We start from the raw sequence: 22,926 nt of genomic DNA, 5'->3' as shown, positions 1-22,926 counted from the left end.
TCGCTCGGCCCACGCTCTGGCTGCCTCCGTCTAACCCCACAGTCGCTCGACTTTCTCTCCTTTTCCCCTTCTTTTTTTCGTTGTGGTGGCAAATCTGGGTTTCCTTTCTAGCCTCCTTCCTTTTTTTTTTTTTTTTGTTTTTGTTTTTTTTTTGTTTTTCTTTTGCAGCGGGAGGAGCCGGGGAGGAGGGGGACAGCTTGGAGAGCTTTAAAAAAAAAAATGTCCTGGCGCAGCGGCTACAGTAGGCCGGCGGCTGGAACGGCTCGGCGCGGACCGCCGCTGTCGCCGCCCGGGCCGCGGCTAGTTGCTGGCCCTCCCCGGGCGCGTCCCTCAGTCCCTGGTCTCCTGGCCCAGTCGCCGCCCTGGTGCGTCTCTCCCCAGCTCCGGCGGCTCGGTCACTGCTCCTGGCTGTTGGCTGAGCTCTGGAAGCCCCCTCGCCTTAATGCAGCGCCCGCCGACGTCACTGCGGCCTGCGACCAATCAGCGCCTCGCGGTCCCTCTGTAAACCATTCTGCATCCCCCGGCCCGGGAGAGTGCGGGGAGACCGCGTTTAGAGGATCAGTGGCGGCGGCACCCGCGGCCCCGCGCTGCGCGGACGGCGGGCACCACCTTGCCCGGGCCCCCTCCTGCTCCGGTAAGGCGTGGGTTTCGATGGGAGGGACAGAGAGAGAGAGCGGGAATAGGCGCAGGTGGAGGCCAGAGTTCTGCTGCGGAGTGGGGGTAGTCCAAGACCGAGCCTTGTGGAAGATTGGGGTGCAGCCGGGTCCGGAATCCCAGGCGGCTCCGCTGCACTGCTGGGCTTTGCAAATCAGCGGCTGTTGGCATTGTACCACCTTACTTTCTAGACCTGGAAGTTTGTTCCAGGCACAGCGCACATCTTTGGAGGGGGAGGGGGCGCTTAGCAGCAGAATCTCCCTCCTCCCGTCCCTCTTTCTGTGCCCCCTCCCCCAATCCATCCAAAGTCCACAGGGTCCGGGCGAGCTGAGTGTCTGTCTCCCACAGAGCACTCTCGCAAAGTTGATTCGGGCGGTTTCCTGATGGGGGCGGGGAGACCGGAGGCGAGGCGCCGGCGCGCGGTAAGGAGTCGACCGGGAAGCGCCACGGGTGAGGAGTTGCAACCCTGGCGAAAAAGTTGTGAGAAAACTGTGATCCGGAGACACCTTTTATGTACAAAAACAAACGACTAGGCGGGAAACCGGGGGCTCCAACGGCGGCTGGGGGTGATGGTCGTGGCGTTGGGAAGAGGGAAGGAGGAGCGGGATGCCAGGACGCCACGAAGAGGCTGCAGTAGATGGGCGTGCAGTGTATGGGCAGCGTGTGCCCGGATTCCAGTCCTCCTCTGTCCAGGCTTCGGGTTGGCACCGGCTTCCCCAGACAACAGCAAACCACACCCTCCATAGTTCACTCCTCAGGGAACCCGTAACTCTCTAATCCCTCTCTGGCTAGGAACTCGGGACCGCCGCCCCCAGGGGCGCATTTGCCCAGACTTGGCGGACAGATCCTGGTCTAGAGTGCCTTCGCCTGGAAGAGTTACTCTAATTTTTCGGAGCACTCAAGTCAAACCCTAAATTCCGTTTCGACCACGCCTGTTCTGGGTGGGCTTAACCAGGATTTCTCCTGAAGTGGAGTCTGAAGGTGGTTAGGCTGGGCGGTCCCATTTTTGCTCCCTATTTTTGTGCTTTGGGGGAAGGAGTGCCAGGAAGGCTCATTTGACCCGAGCATGGAAGACCATGATGGTGGGCGTCCCTCTGGAGCTGGCTGGTATTGTGGAATTGGCCTTTGGCCCCTACTCGCGATGCGCAGACCAGGCGGAGGCTGAAACGGGGGAAATGCTCGGGGAAGCGCAGTCCCATTGAGCTTGGGCTGGCAGGGAATCCCGCTGTACAGATGGAATACCCTCTTCGGACGAAAGGGGAAGCTGCTACAGCGAATCTGGCTTGCGCTCTGGGGAACCGTGGGGTTTTAGGGCTCTGCCAACGCCCCTTTGCTGACTCCGCCCGCACCGCCCAGCAACCCCGAGGCCCACCGGCAGCCCCCGCCTTGCCGCCGGCGTCCCTATGTCATGGAAACCGAAGCCGCGGAGACTCGCAGTGCGACTCGTTGGCGTTCTGCCCTGACCCCTGGGTGCCGGAACCCTAACGCCTTCTCCACACTTTCTTGCACATACACATATGGGCTCCCGGCTGCCGGCAGGAGGAGCGCAGGGAACGAGTCAGCTCCTGCGCGCCGCCGGCCTCCGCCGGTCTCTCCCAGGCCCAGACGCAGGGCGGGGCAGAGGATGGAGAAGGTGATTCTGTGACCTAGCGGGCGGGCTCCGCGGGCTCGACTCGGCTTCGCGCTCCTCCTGCGGACCCGGCACTTCCCGGCGGAAGCCAACTGGTACTCGGTAGGATTCTGGCACCCCCGAAAGCGCCAAGAGCCGTGTGGCACTGGGTCCTCACTTCCTTCACCCGGACTCCCAGGCGCCTCCCAGCCTGCTGCGCTGCGTGAGGCCTGCGGGGAGGGGGCCCATCCAGCCCTGCTGTCCTCACCCTCCTCCCCTCCCCGCATCTGTCCCGGTTCTCGCCGCCAGCGCCCTCGACCCAACCTCCCCTTTCTGGAATCTATAATGGCCCCAGTCCCGGGTGGCTCGCCTCCGCCCCTGCCCCAGCTGGGCTCCTTCTCATGCAAAGCAGAGGGGTCACGGTGGAGTGTGGGGCGGTCAGTGGGACCTACCGGACGACAGCTGGACCCAGCTGCCGGCCCTTCCCCAACCCAAAGCCTGTCACATCCCTCCGGTGGGCAGGAGGAGGTTGCTCCATCCATTTGGGGTTCAAGAACCTTGGGACCTAGGTGTAAGGGAAAGAAGGCCCCTCTCCACAGACAGACCAGCAAGGCAGGGGAGTTGAGGGTGAGGACAGGACGGTCGCTCTAGGGCGTCAGGCTCTGTTCTTCCTGGTGTCCAGATGGCTCAGTAAACAGGTCCGCAGGAGCCAACCCTGGCGTCTACAAGGGGGGGTCGGGAGCGCAACTCAAAGTGCACCTCTTGGCTCCAGAGTCTAGGTTTGGAGTCCAGATTTAACTCCTCCACAGGGACAGCACATTAGACTAATGGTGGGTTTTGTTTTGTTTTCGTTTCCATTGAGCTTTTGTTTTAAAACATAATTGGTCGCAGGGACATGGAGAGAAAACTGACCAGGCTTTCTAACTTCGCCGTCTCCGAGGCCGCTCAGCTCAGCTCTGCATTTAAGCCAGTGTCCGTTCAGCGAAGAGCACCAACCTTCCCTCCTCACCTTCCAGGCCACACTTATTGTCTGCATCCTCAACTACGCAAGCGCTTTCCTACCCAACGTCCTCCACAGACCCACAGCCACTTACACCGCCCAGGACCTGTACATTCTGGACCAGGGTCCGTGGGGATCATTTTCGCTGATAGCTCGGTGACTGCAGAATCCTTTCCACCCTCCTCCCAGTCACCCCCAGATATGGCCCCAGAGGGCCTAGGAGGTGACTTTCACAGTCCAGGTTTCTTTTCTTGAGAAGCTCCTTGACGATCACCAGATCTCCCGGGTTGGAGAGGGTTCTGTCAGCCCTCCCCAGATGCCTTGCAGTTTGGGAAGCCTGAAGGTGCCCCTCTCAAACTTCCATCTCCCTTCTTTCCCCATGAGGTTCCAGAATGACGCTCGGCCCATGGACAGAGCCTGCCCAGTCACCCCCGGCTGCTATTGATCCCGAGGATGGTGGCCGCCCCTGGCCATTTCCTTCCTCTCCCTTCTGCTCCAGGACAGCCCAAGGAGCAGAAAAGAGTGATAAGGCCATGAAAGGAGGCATCTGGGGCGGAGCCGGCTCTAGGAGGTTACCCCATGGGGAGTACACACCCAGCTACACCCGTTCCGGAGGAGGGAGGAAAGAACACCCCTGGACTCTGCCGGTCCCAGAGGCCACGCAAACTCCGCCCAGACTCGGTGAGGCCGCGGTAATGCCACTCAGGGAACTGCGTGGATAAGGTCGCTCGGATCTGAGCGCCAACGTCTCCCGCCTCTCCTTCCCCTCTAGTTCTCTCCAGACTCAAATTGCCTTAATCTCACCCATCACTCTCTCATGGAAATGATCTACTAGTGTGCAGTACTTTACAGCTTGTATCAGGGTCTCCCCTGAACCGTATAGCAAGGGGGTGGTCGGGGGTGGAAGAGAAGGGTACTATCTCCACTTTCCCGGCCAGGGAGCCCAGGTTAGGAGGCTTGCCCGAGATCCCTAGGTCAGCGCACTATTTAAGGTGAGAAGTTGGGTGGGGGGCTTGGCACCTTGCTCCAGTGTGCACTTTGCGCCGGGCCATGTTTTCTAAGCAAGGGGGGCTTGGGCTGGTTAAGGGGGAGCACGGACCGCAGGACTGGGAAAGGGCAGCATCCGGCAGGCCAGGGCGTCACGGTGTGCGCCTGGCCTGGATAAACAACTCGGGCTTCCCACGAGCGCTGGAGGGACCCTGGGCATGGAGCAGGGGTGGGGCGGGGGGGAGCGGGTGCAGGGGGCAGGTGGAACAGCGAGGTCAAGCGTGGAGATCCCAGTTGCCAGTCAGCTCCGCGCACCGCAGCAAAGACAGAGCGTGGATAATCTCGGGAGGGAGACGCTGAGCTGAAGAACAGAAAAGAGAGATAGAGGCAGAAGTGAGGAGAGAGGGACAGGAAAAGAAAATAAAGGCAGAAACCCAGAGAAAAGACGAGACGGAGTACGGAAAAGCAGGCGGGGATAAAGGAAGGAAAGATCTGTCGGGGAAATGCGGGGATGAGTGGAGGAAAAGAAACAGAAAAGAGACCCAGCCACGAAGAAGGCCGCGGGGATGGGCGCGGAGCCGAGGGTCCTGCAGGCACGAAGCGGGTGTGCGGTTTTGGGACAGGCGAGTGCGTGCGGAGGAAGGAGGCAGCGTATTTGGTGGGAGACTCTGCGCCCGTGGAAAAGCGGCTCTGGGCAGGAATCCAACAAATAAATAAAACGTCTAAGACGGCGTGACAACAATGTGTATTTGGGTGCGTGCCCGTGTTCCTCCGTCTGAACACACTCACACCCAGTAAGGAAGACAAACGGGGCTCGTGCCTCACAGCAATCAATCCTCTCACTAATTGACTCTCTCCTCTTACCTAATGGCGGTGGTCACTGCCGATATCTGGAGAGATACCAAGTGGGGGGGAGACAGAGAGAGAGAGGGAACCCCAAAGCTAATGACCTTTGGGACTGGGATTGAGTTTTTTCTGGACTTGGCAGCTCTGAGCCCTGCCCCCACCTCCACTTTTGGGCAGAGTTCCATAGATATTGCTGCCTTCCTTCCCCTTCCAGGTTTTGGGCAGCATTAATAAAGATCTCCTCAGATTAGGGTCACACATACTGAAGCCCTTCTACCACCCTCCACCTGGGGAGATTAGTTTCAGAGGCTGAAAGCCGCCCCTGCCCCTGGGACATTTCTTACCTCCCTGCAATACCAAAGCTCCCCTCCCCTGTTGTTCCCCCAGGGGCCCAGACCTTGCACCCCCTTCTTTCAGGCAGTACTAACTCTTCCAAGGACCTGGGCGGTGTCCTGCAGCCCCCTAGGGCAGGTGGGGTTTTGAATGGGCTGAGAAGCAGCCTGAGGTTGATGGAAGGAGGGCGATGGGAGGTCAGGGCAAGGATGGGGAGAGGCTTCCAGAGACAACCCTCCTCAGACTTGGGTTGAGAGACACAGAGGCGCAGAGGGGCACAGCTGCCACTAGGCAAGAGTGAGGCTTCTAGGGACAAAGGAGGGAAAGGTGGGCTCTATGCACTGTGGGAAGGAGCGCCAAGTGTGTGAGAGGCAGGAAGGTGATCATGTCTCTGTGACAATCATGGTGACCGTTCTGGTCTCTCTGTGTGAGCATGGGGAAGGCCCCCTATGTTCCCTCATATCACCCTCAGTTTTCAGACTGGGGAGAAGAGCCAGAGGACTGGCCTGGGACTTGATGGTCCCCTTGGTAGCTGAGTTGGCTGGGAGGGGCACAACACGCACAGTCCGTCTGGTGATGCAGCTTTGAGGCTTGGGTTTGGGAGGTGAATGTCAACTCTCACCCCTGTGAGGTGGCGGCTTTGATCTGTTGGCCTCCTCAGAGGCTAAATAAAGAAATGCTGGGATCTATAAACCACCCAGCCCAGAGAGAGGAAGGAGGCAGGAAGGGCAGCTCCCTAGAAAAAAATCCACTCCCCCTCCCAACCACTAAACACATTTTTAATTGTCCCTTGGGAACATTTGTACATTTGACCAAAGCAAATCTCAAAGCAGTAGCAGCAAAATGAGTCAGAGGGGCTGGTGGTCCAGAGAGAGCTGGGGATCGGAGAGGGGGAGGTGAGGAGAGGTGGCAGGCATGTTTGGGAAGGTGAGAAACTTGGCTCCTTTCTCACCGTCTCTGTCAAGCTTTAGAAAGAAAGTGAGCAGGAGAAATAAAGTTCCAGGGAAAGAAAGAGAAGGGCATATAAAAGGCAAATCCAGCCCAGAAAGGAAAGAAAGTGAAGAAGAAAGAAAAAGGCGGGGAGGGGGGAGAGACTATAATAAAAGAGGGTGAAGGCGGCCCCAGGAGGCTGGGCCTCGTCCCAAACTATCCATCTTCATTGTCTCCGTGTGTGCAAAGGCAACTCTGGCATAAGGAAAACCCACTATTGGAGCTGAGGCTTTATTTTATATCCTATACATCAGGAGGGAGGCAAAGCTTTATTTTCGCCAAGAGACAGATATTTTATTTCTCTCTTACGGTTTTATGTGTGAGAGATGTCAGGTTGCCACAATGGATGGCTAATGCATAGGCAAGAGGAAGCCGTGTTGGCATGCTGTGTGTCATGGGGTCTTGGGGGGGTGAGCGGGCCTGGGATTTAGGGCTGATGGGACACTCTGGGGGATTTCTGCTAAAACATCTCTCTTCATAAATCCAGAAGCATGGTCAGCTCAACAGGGAGAAGAAAGAGTTTTAGAGAGAAAAGAGTTGGGCTTAGTAATAAACGAACACACAAAGGAACCGCTTACCTTCCAACATGCTCAGGCAACGGGGGGCATGACAGCCCCATGGAAATGCAGAGACCCATGTCCACGCACACAAGTGCCATTCACAGGGAAGTATTTTCCTGACACAAAATCCAATGTCTGTTTCCTTTCCTTCCCTTTCCCCGTGTTACATTTTTCCACGCTCCTTCACCAGAAATCTTTTTTAACCTCCTCAGAGCCTTGGGGAAAAGAGCCATTAATTTGCAAATCATCTGATCTCTGAAAGGATCAAGATGCCTGGTTTTCACTGCTAAATCCAATGTCTTGAGTGGACACAGAGGCACACACAAGCCCGTCATGCTGCCAACCCTTGGGAGCATAGGTGCCAGATCTGAAGCCAAGAAGAGACTCCCTCTCCTCCCGGGACCTGCAGCTGAATTAAGCCTTAGATTCAAAACTGCATAATGTTCATATGTTTAAACCTGGAGAGAAGTGGAGAGATGAAGGGGGACAAAAAGAGGGGGAACTTTGTTAATTAATATGTTCCATTCAGGACTTAGACTAATTGTCTTCCCCACTTCCAGCCACCCCCCCACCCAAGCCATATCTTACAGGAGTTGCTTTTATTCACTCTCATGTCCTACTCTTTTCATTTTGTATTAATATCTACTTGTTTAATATCTACTGTGGAGCAAAACCGTGACCACGCTTTTTCCGTCTTTGCAGAGGGTCAGAGGCACCACAGGATTCCTAGACAAGGAGCATGGAGACCTGGCTACACTGTCCCCGGCCATTGGGGAAGACATTTAGCCTTTCCGGGTCTCAGTTTTCCCATCTGTAATATGAGGGGATTCAGCTAGATGATTACGGAGGTCCCTTCCAGCTCCGACCTCCTCTGGCCGAATGAGATAATGTGTGAAAACACTTTGTGAACACTAACACCGGACGAATGCCAGGGATCATTATTATGATTCTAATCAATCCTCTTTTCTCCACATGGATCTTTGCTGTTTAGTGCCAGCAAGCAGGCTAAAGAGGGTGAAAGCAAGAAAGCTTAGCGGAGATGGAAAAGCTCTGTGCCGTGGATGGAAAAAAAAACAGCCCTACATCTCCAGAAACATTGTGTCTCTGTGTGCCCCCTGGGCCTAGTGGGAAGGGTTGGGGAGGAGGAGGCCTGACTTGGTATGACCCTCTTCGGTCTACATGTTGGCAGAGTGTATTTCTTCAAAAGCATTGTTGGTCTCCAAATGACTGACATGGGAACCTGATGGGAAGGCGATTTGCAATTGTTTTTTTCCAGGAAGAAAGAAAGAGCAAGGTGTAGCTGATTAGCAAGTTAATTATTTCAGTACCCCAAGGGTTCCAGTGTGGTGGTAAGTTGTCCAGCGCTGGTATAATTTCACAGTCCGTGCATTTCCTGGTGAGCACCTGGGGTGCCCGAGTCTGTCTCTTTCTCCTTCCACCTGCCTTGTGTCTTCCTGACGCACCTGGGGAGATGAGCAGGGGCTGGGGAGGTTGATGGTACAGGGTACACATTCGGCTTAGGCTGCGGGTGGGGCCACACTGAGAACAGGGTGGAGGAAGCCCAACTGATGCCATCTACCTCCACTGAGTGTTTAATTATCTGGCCCTTTCTTCTTTAAAACAATCTTTTGCTTAATAAATATTAATGAGGCAAGTTATCGGAAAGTGTAGTTGCCATGAGGTTATTTCCCCAGCCTTAGCATGGAAAGAAACTGGGTTTAAGGAGCCTTTCAGCCCCTCACCGCCTCCTACCCCGCCAGCTCTCCCGTGCTCCTGTTCCGCAGCAGCTCCTCCGGTCTCACTTCAAGATTTGATTTCCCCTTGAGGGAGGGTAGGGGAGGAGGGAGGATTGTGTGGTCAAATGGACACTTCCCCTCGGAGAGCTAAGTTGGAGATGTGAACATTAGCCTCAAGAATTAACAGCTTCTGCCGCTCTCTGCTCTCGGGGCTGAGAGGGCCAGTCCCCCGCTGCTCCTTCCGAGATGGATGAAGGGAGGGCTCCACAGTTTACTTAAGAGCGGTCCCATCTGCTCAGACTGGCCTTTCATAAGGGGAGGGATTTATGCAGTGTCCTTGTGCACAGACTTGGGATTTGGCTGAAAACCTTGGGCCTCTGAGAATATTACTGAACGCTAAAACGTTCAGCCATGGAGATGATTCATGATTTTGTCTGCATGGACAGGGTGTGTGTGTGTGTGTGTGTGCGCGCGCGCGCGCGTTTGTTGGGGTTGCACGGACACTGATGGGTGCTTTTCACCGTTCTCACTTTGAATCCAAATGTTAGGAAACTTTTTTTCCTTCTGTATTCACTCAGGAGACAGCCCCTGGCACCAGGCTCTGGAGAGCCCGCTTCCTGACTCCAGCGGTGCGAAGATGATACAATACTTTCGGGCTCTGACATTCAGCTGTCCCCCAAACAGGTTGGCTGATAGCTTTGCTAGTCCTTGGAGAGGGACCGGGGGCTGTCTAAAACGACAGTTCTGATGACTGCTTCGTTGCTGGTGGCAGAGGATTTGGGGCACAGGGGTGGAGTTAAGTCCAATTACAGTTTCAGTTGGACTTGGCCTCCTTTATTTTACAGTCCTAATGGGTCTCTATAGGAGAAAAAGTAGTGAGAGAAACTTAGAACGCAGGAAAGCAAGCATAGGGAAGAGTTTCTTGTCTCAATCTTGGTACTGCCGTGCCAAAATGAAGCCCAGGGATGGTTAAAGACAGATCCTAGGGGCCGGGCACCTTGGCTCAGGCTTGTAATCCCAGTACTTTGGGAGACCGAGATGGGAGGATTGCTTGAGGCTAGGAGTTCGAGACCTGCCTGGCCAGCATAGTGAGACCTCATCTCCAAAAATAAAAACTTAAAAAAAATTTTTAAAAACCCAAAAATACAGATCCTAGGGAACAGAGCTTTGAGGTTCCCTATGGGATTTTGGCCTGACTCTCGGGAGATGAAGAAGTCCTTGGCAAGTTTGAAAAGACCTACAAGTGCCATCTATTCAGGGGACTAAATGTGATTTCTTTTCACTGCCCAGTGGTGGGTAAGAAAGGAAGCATTTTGCATTTTCAGCTTGTAGGATGGTCGTTGGTGGTCCTACCATCTTGCTCATGTTCAAGTTTGGTCTTGTAGATGAAGCCCCCAGCTTCCCAGCTCTTAGTTTTTCTTTCCCTCAGGCCATTCATAATTTAGCTAACATTCTAGTCCATTGGCCAGCACGCATTTTGAAAGGTGAGCTGGCAAGCCTGTAACTGTGTGCAGGGTTGTTCTGATTTAGGCTCCAGGAGGGATATAGTTTCCCCATAAGAAAGAAAAGTGAGTGAGAGGCTGAGGTAGGAGGTCACTTGAGTCCGGGAGGCAAAGGTTGCAGTGAGCTGAGAACCATGCCACTCACTGCGTTCCAGCTTGGGTGACAGAGTGAGACCCCATCTCAAAAAAAAAAAAAAAAAAAAAAGAAAAAAAAAAAGAAAGAAAGAAAGAAAGAAATAAAAGCAAGGAACCATTTCTATGAATCTTTTAATGAAGGATTTACCAATCTGATAAGTACGAAGCTCCTTTTCCTCCTTCTCAATAAGTAAGTATGTCAGTCAACGCTGAGGGTCTGCAGAACCCATAAAAAATGCTTTCTTTGGTCTCTCAGTTTTAACACATGCTGGGGCTTGGGCCTGCCTCTGACAGACTGGGGAGGAGTAGACACATTCCAGAGACCAGGTCTTGGAGTGTTATCTCTTCCCCTACCTCAAATCCTCACCCTCCACTTTATCTGTCTTTAGCATGAATGCAGAGACCTCCTAGGGAAGTGTGAAGGGATGGGTTTTCGTCAGGTTTGGGAAAGGAAGGGGAATAAGAGGAGCCCCAAAGAAAGAGGGGGGTCACTTGGAATTTTTAGATGACATTGTTTTGTTATACTTCTCGTGTGTTGTGTATTATGTCCTACAAATCGCGCATTTGTGACAGTGAGCCACAGTGTGTATGAGTATTTGCCAAGTGCTGCTTGGCCAAAACAGTGTTAAATAAAATTGTAAGAAATGCTACCAGGGCCTTGCATGGGTTATTTAATTCTATCAATGATAAACAACGTTAATGTGTAGCATCTCGGTCGGCACAATATGTTTCATTTATATATGCTGAGATATATTTAGGCATGAAAGATACAGTTTTCCAACACGTATATTTCCCAGTGATTACTTAGGGGAAGTGTGATAGAAACAGCAGAAACCTTTCTCTCTCGCATAAACCTGCACCCTGCAAACACAGACTGCCAGTCACACTTAGTCAAATGGCCAGCCAGCCATGTACATATTTTCATATACATGCCTTCACAGGTAAATGTAAATGTAGATTTTAGAAATGTAGATTCAAATTTCTGTACTGGCACACGATTCTAGATACATGTAGCAGCACACACAGGCAGCTTTTCAAAGTCTTTGTTACATTTACACATTTTCTCACACACTTACCTACCCTGCTGCATAGACTGATGCTAACACCAACATACATATCATCCCACATGTGGATATGTATGTGTATACATGTTGGTACTCTCACTGCCAAGTGCTGATGTGCCCAGAAGGATGTGTGCCCACATGCAGGAGACTGTTCTGCCCAGTTTCCTCCTGAAATGTGCATCTGTGTGCATGTGCACATTTGCACACACACATGCACACTCCTCCACCCCTGCTCTAGGGAGTACACTAACATTCACTGACACGCTCCGTATGGCCATGGAGCAGCAGCTGCCCTGTTACTCTTGGAGGCTCCAGGCCTGGTGGACAGTTTTTGACCTGGGAACTGTGTGTTTGCCCTATGAACCCTGAGGCCTTCAGGATAGGAAGCCTGGAGGATCAGGGTCAAGATGCCAGCCTGTCCAGCCTCTGATGAAAATAATATGAAAATGTAGGAGTGGGAGAGGGGGTTGGGTAGCTGGTCTCTGCAGACAGATGCCTCCAAAAGAGGATCAACCTTTTATTTGCTCATTTGACAAACATGTCAGAGAGGTATATAGGAGTCAGGATGCCTGATCAGCTTCTCTGATCCTGATTCTGCTGCCAGTTAGCTGTGTGGATCTATGCAACCTGCTCTCTAGGCCTCAGTTTCCACATCTGTAAAGAACAGGCCTGGGGTGGACATGGTGGCTCACGCCTGTAATCCAAGCACTTTGGGAAGCCGAGGTGGGTGGATCATCTGAGATCAGGAGTTTGAAACCAGCCTGGCCAACATGGCGAAACCCCGTCTCTACTAAAAATACAAACATTAGCCAGGCGTGGTAGTGGGCACCTTTAATCCCAGCTACTTGGGAGGCTGAGGCAGGAGAATCGCTTGAACTCGGAGGGCAGAGGTTGCAGTGAGCCAAGATCGCACAACTTCACTCCGTCTCAAAAAAAAAAAAAAAAAAAAAGAATGGGCCTGGATGGGCAGTTCTCAACCTTGGATGCACAGAGGGATCATCTGGGGAGCTTTCAAGAAATACAGGTGTCTGGGCTCCACCCCAGACCAGTTAGATCAGCATCTCTGGAAGGTGAGTCCCTTGCATCTTTTTTTTTTTTTTTCAAAGCTCCCCAGGTGATTCTATGTTCAACCAAGGTTGAAACCCAGTGGCTGAGATGGTCTCCAAGGCTCTTCTAGACCAAAAGCTCTATGCTATGGAGGACTTTCCATACAAAAAGCACTGTGCTGGGTACCAGGGCACCCTGCTGAAACATCTACATTTACTTGTATAAGGTCATTAAAAGTTATTAAAAATTATTCTTCTTTCAGTTTAGGCAAAGAATAATTTCAAACAAAGTATATTTATAACGGAAATACTCATACTTGCATTTCCAGCTCTCTTTTTGTGTCTTTGTTTCCTTTCCAATTTATCTCTCTCTGACTCACTCATCAAACATTAATTATATGCCACATATACAGATACTATACATGGGGATCTGGTAAATGTGATAGATACCTTTGCTACCCACACATATTTCGTGGCTAGCTCCTCACCCAACCTGTTGGATGGCATAATCTTTTTAGCAGGGTAAATGATAAGGCACAGGCTCCAGGAGGCAAGTTTTCTCCCCCCGTTCCCCCAAGCCCAGCTGTGAGTCAGAGAACACCAGCCCCCAGGCCCGTGCCCCAGTTCTGGAGGCTGGCATGGTGTTGAAGAAGGCATTGAGCTGCGTGTCCTAGAAAGCTGCTCTCAGACCTGGGCCTTTGGGAATCCCACATTAATATTCTCCACTAACAGTTCCCCAGGCAGGGCCAGTCTCCCTTGAAAATAAACCTGCTCCGTGACTACACCTGCTGGAGAAGACTGCCTCTCATCCACAGTAGCGTGCAGAAGGCAAAGCTGAGACAAGACAGCCTGAGCTGCCGCCTGTGGGCCTCTTCTGTGTTGGAGGATGTTTAGGAGAGTATGGGGGAGGGCTTCTGCCTCTCATCTGCGGTGGGATGGAGGAAAGGGGTTTCATTCTGCATGGAGGGCCTCTACTTTTCCCTCTGTGTAATAACTCACTTAGGCCTCCGAGAGAAACTCGGACGGGAGGCTGGTTCTCTCTTTCCCTCTCTCCCTTTAGCTACACTGGCCTGCAGAATTTGGGATGAAGTTTCTCTTTAGGAAAGTTGTCCAGGCCGGGCGCGGTGGCTCAAGCCTGTAATCCCAGCACTTTGGGAGGCCGAGACGGGCGGATCACGAGGTCAGGAGATCGAGACCATCCTGGCTAACATGGTGAAACCCCGTCTCTACTAAAAATAATACAAAAAACTAGCCGGGCGAGGTGGCGGGCGCCTGTAGTCCCAGCTACACGTGAGGCTGAGGCAGGAGAATGGCGTAAACCTGGCAGGCAGAGCTTGCAGTGAGCTGAGATGCGGCCACTGCACTCCAGCCCGGGTGACAGAGCGAGACTCCGTCTCAAAAAAAAAAAAAGAAAGTTGTCCCAACGTGGACATGGTGGCAGCTCTTCTGTCCAGTCTAGTGCCAGAGTAGGGATCAAGGCTGAGACCCGTGGGTTTGATCTCTAACCCTGTCATTCACTCCTGTTTGCTGCCTGTTTCTTTGTTTATCTCTTTATTTTCCTCCCTCCCTTTCATTTTGTCTTCTCCCCTGATGACATACGAAGTCAAGTCCTGGCCACCAAGGTGGCCTTGAACATAGCGTAGGAGTGGTTGCTGGGCACAGCGGACCTCTCATGCCATGACCAGTCCCTCTTCTCCCCTCCCCTCTCCTCTTGCACAGAAGATGAGTTTGGTGCTGAGGAGGGAGAGGCAGCAGGGGATCCTCAGATTCTAAACTCTGATCCAGGGCCCAGCTTCCCAGGCTTGAGTCCCTTCCCAGGGCCCACCTCCCCTTGGGCCTGGGGAACATCACACCCCAGGAAGTGATGGATTCCCCAGGCACCTTCAAAGAGTTCTGCATTTGTTTGCAATGCAGACCTTGAATCTTACTCTGGTCATAAATGTTGTTTATTTTGACTAGGACCTACTGAAAGGGACTGGGGGGTATAGAGGGCAAAGAGAGAATTCTGTAGGGAAGATCATAAAACCATTAGCAAGGCAGGGCTTCTAGGGGTCACAGGATCACAGACATTTTCTGACTGGAAGGAGCATAGGCCATCAGGAAGGTCAGAGATGACCACTTTGTCAGCAAAAGGCCATCAGGGGCCACACAAGGCTAGGGTGGGGGTCTTTGGGCCTCTTGTGTGTGGACTGTTTCTAGAAAGTGGACCCAAGGTATGGGGTCATGACCCCCCAGTAACCTTATGCCAGGTCGGGGAGGCCAATCTTGCTGAATCTGATGGATTTGCCCTCCTGGTGGGAAGAACCAGTTGCTTGGCTGTGTAGCAGAGCCTCCTATCCTAGGGAGTGGGCACAGCTCCTGGGTGGAAGATTCTGCTTCCAGCAGCTCCTGGGGAAAAGACTTTGCTCTACTATTATTGATGGAGCAGCTGTGTGTGTCAGGGGCTGGGCCTGATGCTCTTCTAGTACCTTGTCTTATTTACCCTTTGAGACAATGCTTGAAAGAGATGTTTCCATCTCCATTTTGCAGATAAGAAAACTGAAGCTCAGAGAGAAGAGGTGGTTTGTCCAAGGTCACACAGCAAGTTAGTGATAAGGCTGGGAGTAGGCTTTAAGACTTGGGACTCTTTCAACCTAATCTTCTCCACATCTCTCCTCTTCTTCACCGTCCACTGTGATCTGGTCTTCTGCCGCCTGAGAGAACAAATGGGAGTAAGGTTTCCCTCCCTCTAAAGCGTATGTTGGGCTGACAAAAAACTCAGGAACAAACCTCCTGATTTTATTTTATTTTATTTATTTATTTATTTTTTTGAGACAGAGTCTTGCTCTGTCACCCAGGCTAGACTGCAGTGGCATTATCATGGCTCCAACTCATGGGCCCAACCTATCTTCCCACCTCAGCCTCCCAAGTAGCTGGGATCACAGGCACATACCACCACACCTGGTTAATTTTTAAATTTTTTTATAGAGATGTCTCCCTATGTTACCCAGGCTGGTCTTGAACTCCCGGGCTCAATCGATCCTCCTGCCATAGACTCTCAAAGTGCTGGGATTACAGGCGTGAGCCACTGTGCCCAGCCTGCAAACTTCCTTCTTGTAGGGGGAACAGCAGAGTCTTCGGCCCTTTCCAGTCCCTGGAAGTCCCTCACTCTGCCGAGAACATGCTCCCATAAATCCAGTCCACAGTCAGGTAGCTGTCCTAGTTGTCTTTCACTCGCAGTGTGACTCAGAGCAAGTCACTTCACCATTCTGAGTCACATCTTCCAGATCCACCTCCAGACCTGGGGGCTCTGTGGAAGGTGAGGTTTGGCCGAGGTGGTGGCAAGCGGAGCCCTCTGGAGCTCCTGTTTGGTGTAATAGCTCAGGGCCGGGCAGAAGGAGATGAGACTTGGTTTTGCCCCTAAACCTGACTCAAGTTACATAAAGATTCTTCAAAAGCAGGCAAGGCAGGGCTTGGTAAGATCCCTGCTGAGCCCGTGAGAGGCGGAGAGCCAGTCCAGAGGCAGCTTAAGTAGCAGTTCTTCCCTGATCCCCTGACTGTGTAATCCAGTTGCTCAGAGAATGGAAAATCCCTTTTGCCTCCCCCGACCCCCTCCCCCACAAAGGCCTCCTAATAGGCCTGCCAGCTTTGGGGTGCTAATCTACCCAGACATCACTCTGTGAGCAGGTTGCCCAGGGTTCCAATCCCAGCCACCCCACAGTGGGAGATGGGGAAGGCTGCGGGGAACGGGGGGAACCTTCTCAGGAGTTGAGTGTGGGGGATTGCCTGCTCTCTGGCCTGCCCAAACGATCAGAGAAACAAACAGGCTCTGTGCTGAAAGAAACTTTGGGGATGGAGACAGGGCACAGGATTGGAGGGAGGTGGACAGCAGGGCTGGGTCCCCTGGCAGAGGTGCCTTGGGCGGGACTTATTATGAAACAGTCTGTGTCACTTCATCCACCAAACTCCTTTCATTTTTATTTAAAGAGGGCCCCCTCCCCAGCAACTTCACCTTCCCACCCCCTACACTTTCACTCATCCATCCACTGAGCCGCTGACAGCTGCCCTGCGGGTGAACTCCTGATCCTCCTGCGCGGCTGAGGCTGGAGCAATACTGGAGAGGCTCAGGCCAGATCACTGACCCGCTCCAGCCCTCCACCCTCACCCCCCAACACACTCACTCACTACCCCCAGATAGGCCCATCTCGGTTCCCCTGAGTTGGCCAGAGGGAGAAGAAAACGAAGGAGGTAACAAAGCAAAAAGAAGGACCGGGAGGAGGATGAAAAGAAATAAATGAAGAGTGGAGAAGAGGAAGAAAAAATCAGAGAGACCAAAAATCAAACAGTGAAGGAGGAAAAGGGAGGCACCGGAGAAGGAAGGAAAGGGGAGGAAATGAAGTACAAGGAGAAGATGGAAAAGCAGGAGGAGAAAGGAAAGAAGGAAGGACGAAGAGAGAGAGGGCAGAGACTGGAAGGCTGGAGCCCAAGCCCAAAGCCATCGTCCTTAATAGCTGAAGATGCCAAAGGGAGGGGAAAAAACAGGGTTGGGGAGGACTGATGGGAGGAGGAGACGCACAGGCGGGAAGGGAAGTACGAGGTTGCTCCAGGTACGATGCATGAGCTTGGATGGAGCCTCACCCACCCAGCTCCCAGCTCTGGAAACACAGTCCTCCCTCTGGACGAATGTCCCTCGGTACAATGCCACAGACCGTGTCCACAGCCACGCAGGCTACAGGCAGAGGAATCTCTCACTTGGAGTGGTCAGAGTTGTGGGACTGGCTGGATGGAGCCCTACAGTCCCTTCCTAGGATGGCGACAGCATATGCCCCAGGCTGCGTTAACCATGCCAGTCTCAGCTGGCCTCACCGCCTGCAGCGTCTGGGTCCTGCCTGATCTCTTTGGTTATGGTTAGAAATTTCTCCTGATTTGAGATTTTATCTTACAATGGACTGGGTCTTAAAGACCAAGTACTTTCCACCTCCTCATTTTATAGATGCGAAACAGGCCTGGCGAGGGGAAGAAACTTGCTTACAGTCACATTGTGAGTTAATGGGGAGCTCTGCCTTTCTAAGCTCGAAGACCAAGGCTGAGACAATAGCCAGAGAAGACAAGGGAGTGTGGTGTCTCTGCAGATGGCTCGGCATTCGATTCCCTCTGCTGGGAACACAGCCACAGCATTTTTTATCCTAGATGAGAGAAAACATTTGTGGCTACGATAGTTCCCGTATTTTAAGTACCTACGATATGCCAGATTTGGCATACATTATTGTCAATAACTCCTCACATGTATCCTGTCATGTAGATATTCCATGCCCTGCATTTACAGAGAAATAAACCAAGGCCCAGAGAGGTTAAGTAACTTTTCTGAGGTCACACAGCTAGAAATTTGAGCTGGGGTTTGCTCAAAGTTCATGCTGAATCTCTTATGCCATGCTGTCTCTTGGGCAACACTCTTCTTCCCTACCTCATTCCTACCTCACCACCCCCTACATAGCCCAGGGATTAAATCTGAGATATCCTCATGGCAGCTGGAACTGATATTGCCAGGGAGAACACAGCTGGGTGGACCTGACCATGTCTCCTCATCTCCCCTCAGAGACCCCACAAAGACAAGGGGAAGGTCCCCTGAGACTCTATATGATTTATCTGGTGATACTGTTATTTTATGGGATGGGCCAAAGACGTGTCAGGAAACAAGTTCGCTGTAAATCTCTTTTCTCTGCTCCCTTTCCCTCTGCACGTCACCTCCTGGGATTTATGGTGAAATCTGTTCAGAGCTAGGGACTTGGGGCTTGGGTTCAGGCTTGGGGTGGTACAGCAAGGGACCATACATCTTCCTTCTCTAGGATCCGCTAAAAGTGTGCTATCCACACCCCATCACAAGCTGCAGCACTGTGTCCACAAAGCCCTTATTAAGATCTCCACGACACTCGAATAGCTCTGCAGACAGAGCACATAACCTGCTGTGGAGATATGTTATCTGGACCCACTCATAGGCTGGTGGCCCATGTGTGGCCCCCTCACTGGTGGGCAGGAGTTTGTGAATCCAGCTAGGAACCTGGGAGCAGAGCCCACCTGGGAGCAGATGTGTGGCCCACACACAATGGCCCTGAGGCCAGGAAGAAGTGGCAGGGCTGGGGGTGCTCCTCGTGGGTGACAGGTCAGGAGCTAGCTGGAAAGGAACCTGCTTTTGGGTCCTTTTTGAGATGGGGGTGCACAGGAAGGAGGGCAGCTTCAAATTTGCTCCCCACCCCTGGGCAGGCAGGCTCAAAGTGACCGGCCCTGCAAACACTGCTGTGGGCTCTGTCACTGGGGGTGAACACAAGGTCACGCACTTGAGAGGGCAGATGAGGCTGGGCACCCTATCCACCTTCACACTTCTCCTCGCTGGCTTTCATGGCTGCAAATACTGGCTGATCTTCCTGAGCTGAGCTTGTCCAGTCAGAGGCCAGTGTGTGCTGGTTGCCACCAGAGGCCTGGAGCCAGCTCAGTCCAGGGAGGGAAGACACAGGAATGAGAGGAGGGCAGAGGAGGGGAAGAGGAGGGAAAGGAGAAGTTAACAAGGGAGGGGAGGAGGAGGGAGAGAAGAAAGGCGGAGATGCTAGCAAAAGCCTTTTCTGACCTGCCCCCCACCCAGACCTCTCCTCCACTGTGATGAGAAATCTTCTCTCATCACAGCTCCTTAGAGGGTGCTAGCGTGGCCTCCTGCCCACAGTGGCCTCCAATATTCATGAGCCGGTTGTTGCAGAGGAATTTCTTCAAACAGTCCATGGTCCCTGGAGGATGCATCTTGAGCATCCACAACTCCCCACAGTCCCAAGTCCAGTGTGCAGAATCTTAGGGAGGGCTGGGTGAATCCTGGCTAAATGAATGCAGAGAAAAGAAAAGGGGAGAAAAGGAAAGAGTGGATACCAGGTGTCTCCCCAACCCCATCTTCACCCTGCCCATCTCCTGACTGCCTGAACCAGGGCTGTGCTGTGTCTCCAGTTAAATATATGGAATTATCTATTGCAATACTTCGATATTTATTACATTGATTTCGCTTTAAATGCTTTGTAAATCATAGCAAAAAATAATGGTCTTCCAACAGAGAGTCATATACCGTAATCAACTGGAAGAAAGTCGGCATTGTAATTTAAAATTAAAAAAAATCCTTATGTGAGTCTCTCGTTTAAATTAAGAGACAGGACGTGATTCAAATAATAAGACTCAAGTGAGGCTGGTTTTTCTTGGCAAATTAGTAGAGGTTTTAACTAGAACTGAAAAGGTGTTAAGGTGGAACACTGACCTTATTAGACCTTAATTATTTTCTGTTGTTACATTCCTGGAGCCGAGGGTTTTTTTTTTTTTCCTTCCCTCCAAAGTGGCCATGTTAAACCTCATCTAAGGAACTTTGGCTTTAGAGAGATATCACTTCTCAAGAGGCATTAGTGGGATGAAAAGCAGACACTTCGCCAGCATCCCTTTTCTCCATCCTCGAGTTTCATGGGCACCCAGAATTGCTAGTTTGGAGGCAATGTTCTTGTTATTGAAAGCTGACAATTTGCCCCACCCATATCTCTGATTCGTTTAGCTTTTTATCTGTAGCCTTCTCAGTGGTAGCCTCCTCTCCCTGGGTCTAGCTGATGGAGTCAACATCCACCTGGCCAAGAGAGAGGAGAGGGATGCGTGTGTCTGTGTGTGTGCGTGTGTGTGTGTGCACATGTGCATGTGTGTGCTGATTGGTGGGACACAGTGGGAAGCATTTTCCTCGCCATGTACTGCAACCTTCCTGCTCCATGGCCAGAATTGGCTGATCATCACTCCCAAAGCTGACCAGGCCCAGCCCAAGATGCCCACAGCACTTAGAGATAAAAATGGAGCAAATGCCACCCCCTTTAAATGGAAATCATGCAAGTCAATGGCCTAGCACTATGCCTGGCCCAGGGAGGCATCCAACCATGGTAGTTTTGTTTTTGCTGGGAGGAAGAGCACTCAGCAGAGGGTTCTTTTCACTTGCTTCCAGACTCCCTCCCACATGCCCTGCTGGCCCTGGGGTGGGGTGCAGTGGTAGGGAAGAAACAGCGAGCCCCAAGAGTCCTCAGGACAGACATGCATTCTGCAGCCACATGCCCCTCCCTGAAGATAACCCACTTGAGCTCTGCTTACTAAACGCCATTGGCTCCCGTCCTCCCCCAGCCTCCAAATCAACTTTGGTCTGATCAGTGTGTTGGAGAACTTTTTCCGAGGCTGGGTCTCTTGGGGATCATTATCCCAGGGAAGGTTGGGGTGGGAGTGGAAGATGACGCTGAATCAGTGAGAAAGGTCTGAAGGTGAGCAGGACCCGTTAGGCCATCACAGATGGGACAGAGCCCCCAAGCAGGAGGAAAACCAAGGCTTTCTATGGTTGCCTATCAGTGGAGAAGTGGGGCCAGTGCTCTGCAGAGGACCTCCAAAATCCTAGAACATCAGGTCAAAAGGGTTTTAGGGCCATCTCAGCATACCCCCTTGCTTTGTGGAAGGGGATGCTGAGGCAATCTGAAATGATCAAACACCCTGCGTGAGCATCCCAGAGTGGGAGCAGTGTTGAGATGGCAAAGGAGGGGACACAAGAGCTATGGGTGCTGTGGCCTCTGACCTGGAGGCAATCTTGCTCTAGCTGAAGGGGCCCTGGTGCCTCGATATGCAAAGACCCACCTTCAGTCTTGGCATAAGTGGGCCAATCCCTGCTTCTGGCCAGTTGGAGTGACCCTTTCTGGATCCCAGTGACATCTCTCATCACCCAGAAAGGCCACATGGATAAAGGAAGACATGCTGGGAGGAGTCAGAGGTCTGGGCTTTAGCCCTGCATGATGCAGGGAGCACTCCTGCTTTCTTTTTTTTCATTATTATTACTATTTATACTTTAAGTTCTGGGGTACATGTGCAGAATGTGAAGGTTTGTTACATAGGTATACACGTGCCATGGTAGTTTGCTGCACCCATCAACCCGTCATCTACATTAGGTATTTCTCCTAATGCTATCCCTCCCCTAGCCCCCTACCCCCCGACAGGCCCTGGTGTGTGATGTTCCCCTCCCTGTGTCCATCTGTTCCCATTGTTCAACTTCCACTTATGAGTGAAAACATGCAGTGTTTGGTTTTCTGTTCCTGTGTTAGTTTGCTGAGAATGATGGTTTCCAGCTTCATTCATGTCTCTGCAAACGACATGAACTCATTTTTTTTTTAATGGCTGCATAGTATTCCATGGTGTATATGTGCCACATTTTCTTTATCCAGTCTATCATTGATGGGCATTTGGGTTGGTTCCAGGTCTTTGCTCTTGTGAATAGGGCTGCAATAAACATACGTGTGCATGTGTCTTTATAGTAGAAACACTCCCCCTTTCTAAACCAGCTTCCTCCTTGACCCACTTTCCTAACCCAGTGTGTGGGTGATGAGAATTTGCTGGGAGGCTAGTCGTGCAATAGCATTGTAAACTGTGAAGTGCTGCACAGGTAGGAGGGACTATGGTGGCCAGCCCGGATAGCCAACCCAGACATCGAGAGGAGGACTTAATCAGACATTCATTTGCGAGCCCAGAGTGAGCTTCTGGCTTTTACCTCCCTCTTCTCTCTTTTTTTTTTTTTGAGACAGAGTCTCACTCTGTCGCCCAGGTTGGAGTGCAGTGGCCGGATCTCAGCTCACTGCAAGCTCTGCCTCCCAGGTTTACGCCATTCTCCTGCCTCAGCCTCCTGAGTAGCTGGGACTACAGGCGCCCGCCACTTCGCCCGGCTAGTTTTCTGTATTTTTTAGTAGAGACGGGGTTTCACTGTGTAGGCCAGGATGGTCTCGATCTCCTGACCTCATGATCCACCCATCTCGGCCTCCCAAAGTGCTGGGATTACAGGCTTGAGCCACTGCGCCCGGCCTATCTCCCTCTTTTCTACCTTCCTTGTGGCTTAACTCCAAACTCTGCCCTATCAGGGAATGGGACAAGGGAAGGAGTTTAATCCCCCCAATAATATTCCTCTGAGATAGGTATCAGCATACCCTTGTTACAGATAAATAAACTGAGGCCCAGACAGATGAAATAACCCTACCCTACAGCTGCTGAGAGGAAGCACTGGGATATGAACCCAAGTCACTCTGACTCTAGATAGATCCGAATCCCAAGGTGGGAGGTAATAGTACACGGTGGAATGTGAGCTACATGAGGGCCGGGATTCATAGATGGTTTGTTCACTCCTGAATCCCCAGCCGCTGAAGCAGCACCTGACACTGTCAACAGTCAGTATTTTAAAATAGTACATATTGGCTGGGCACGGTGGCTCACACTTGTAATCCCAGCTCTTTGGGAGGCTGAGACAGGCAGATCACCTGAGGTCAGGAGTTTGAGACCAGCCTGGCCAACATGGTGAAACCCTGTCTCTACTAAAAAATACAAAAATTAGCCAGGCATGGTGGCAGGCGCCTTAATCCAGCTACTTGGGAGGCAGAGGCAGGGGAATCGTTTGAACCTGGGAGG

General features: G+C 52.1%; 1 protein-coding gene across 6 annotated transcripts in view; it reads left to right on the top strand.

Moving 5' to 3' along the window:
- The first annotated feature begins 211 nt into the window (after positions 1–211).
- LOC117067359 (translation initiation factor IF-2-like) overlaps positions 212–22,926 on the top strand; it is a 30,163-nt gene continuing 7,448 nt past the window's right edge. For 2 of the 6 annotated variants that reach the window (XM_033183809.1, XM_033183808.1), the window contains exons 1-2: positions 212–634; positions 3,648–3,944. In XM_033183809.1, the coding sequence (XP_033039700.1) occupies positions 220–634; positions 3,648–3,944 (712 nt within the window). In that variant the 5' untranslated portion in view covers positions 212–219. Of the gene's footprint in view, positions 635–1,002; positions 2,387–3,647; positions 3,945–9,293; positions 10,404–22,926 lie in introns of those variants that run through there. The other 4 variants (XR_004430712.1, XR_004430711.1, XM_033183811.1 and 1 more) reach the window with 4 other exon arrangements.

The sequence above is a fragment of the Trachypithecus francoisi genome, unplaced genomic scaffold, assembly GCF_009764315.1.
Source record: "Trachypithecus francoisi isolate TF-2019V2 unplaced genomic scaffold, Tfra_2.0 Lachesis_group20, whole genome shotgun sequence".
Taxonomy (NCBI): domain Eukaryota; kingdom Metazoa; phylum Chordata; class Mammalia; order Primates; family Cercopithecidae; genus Trachypithecus; species Trachypithecus francoisi.
The sequence above is the reverse complement of the archived record's forward strand: the minus strand, read 5'-3'. Positions and strand labels throughout refer to the sequence as shown.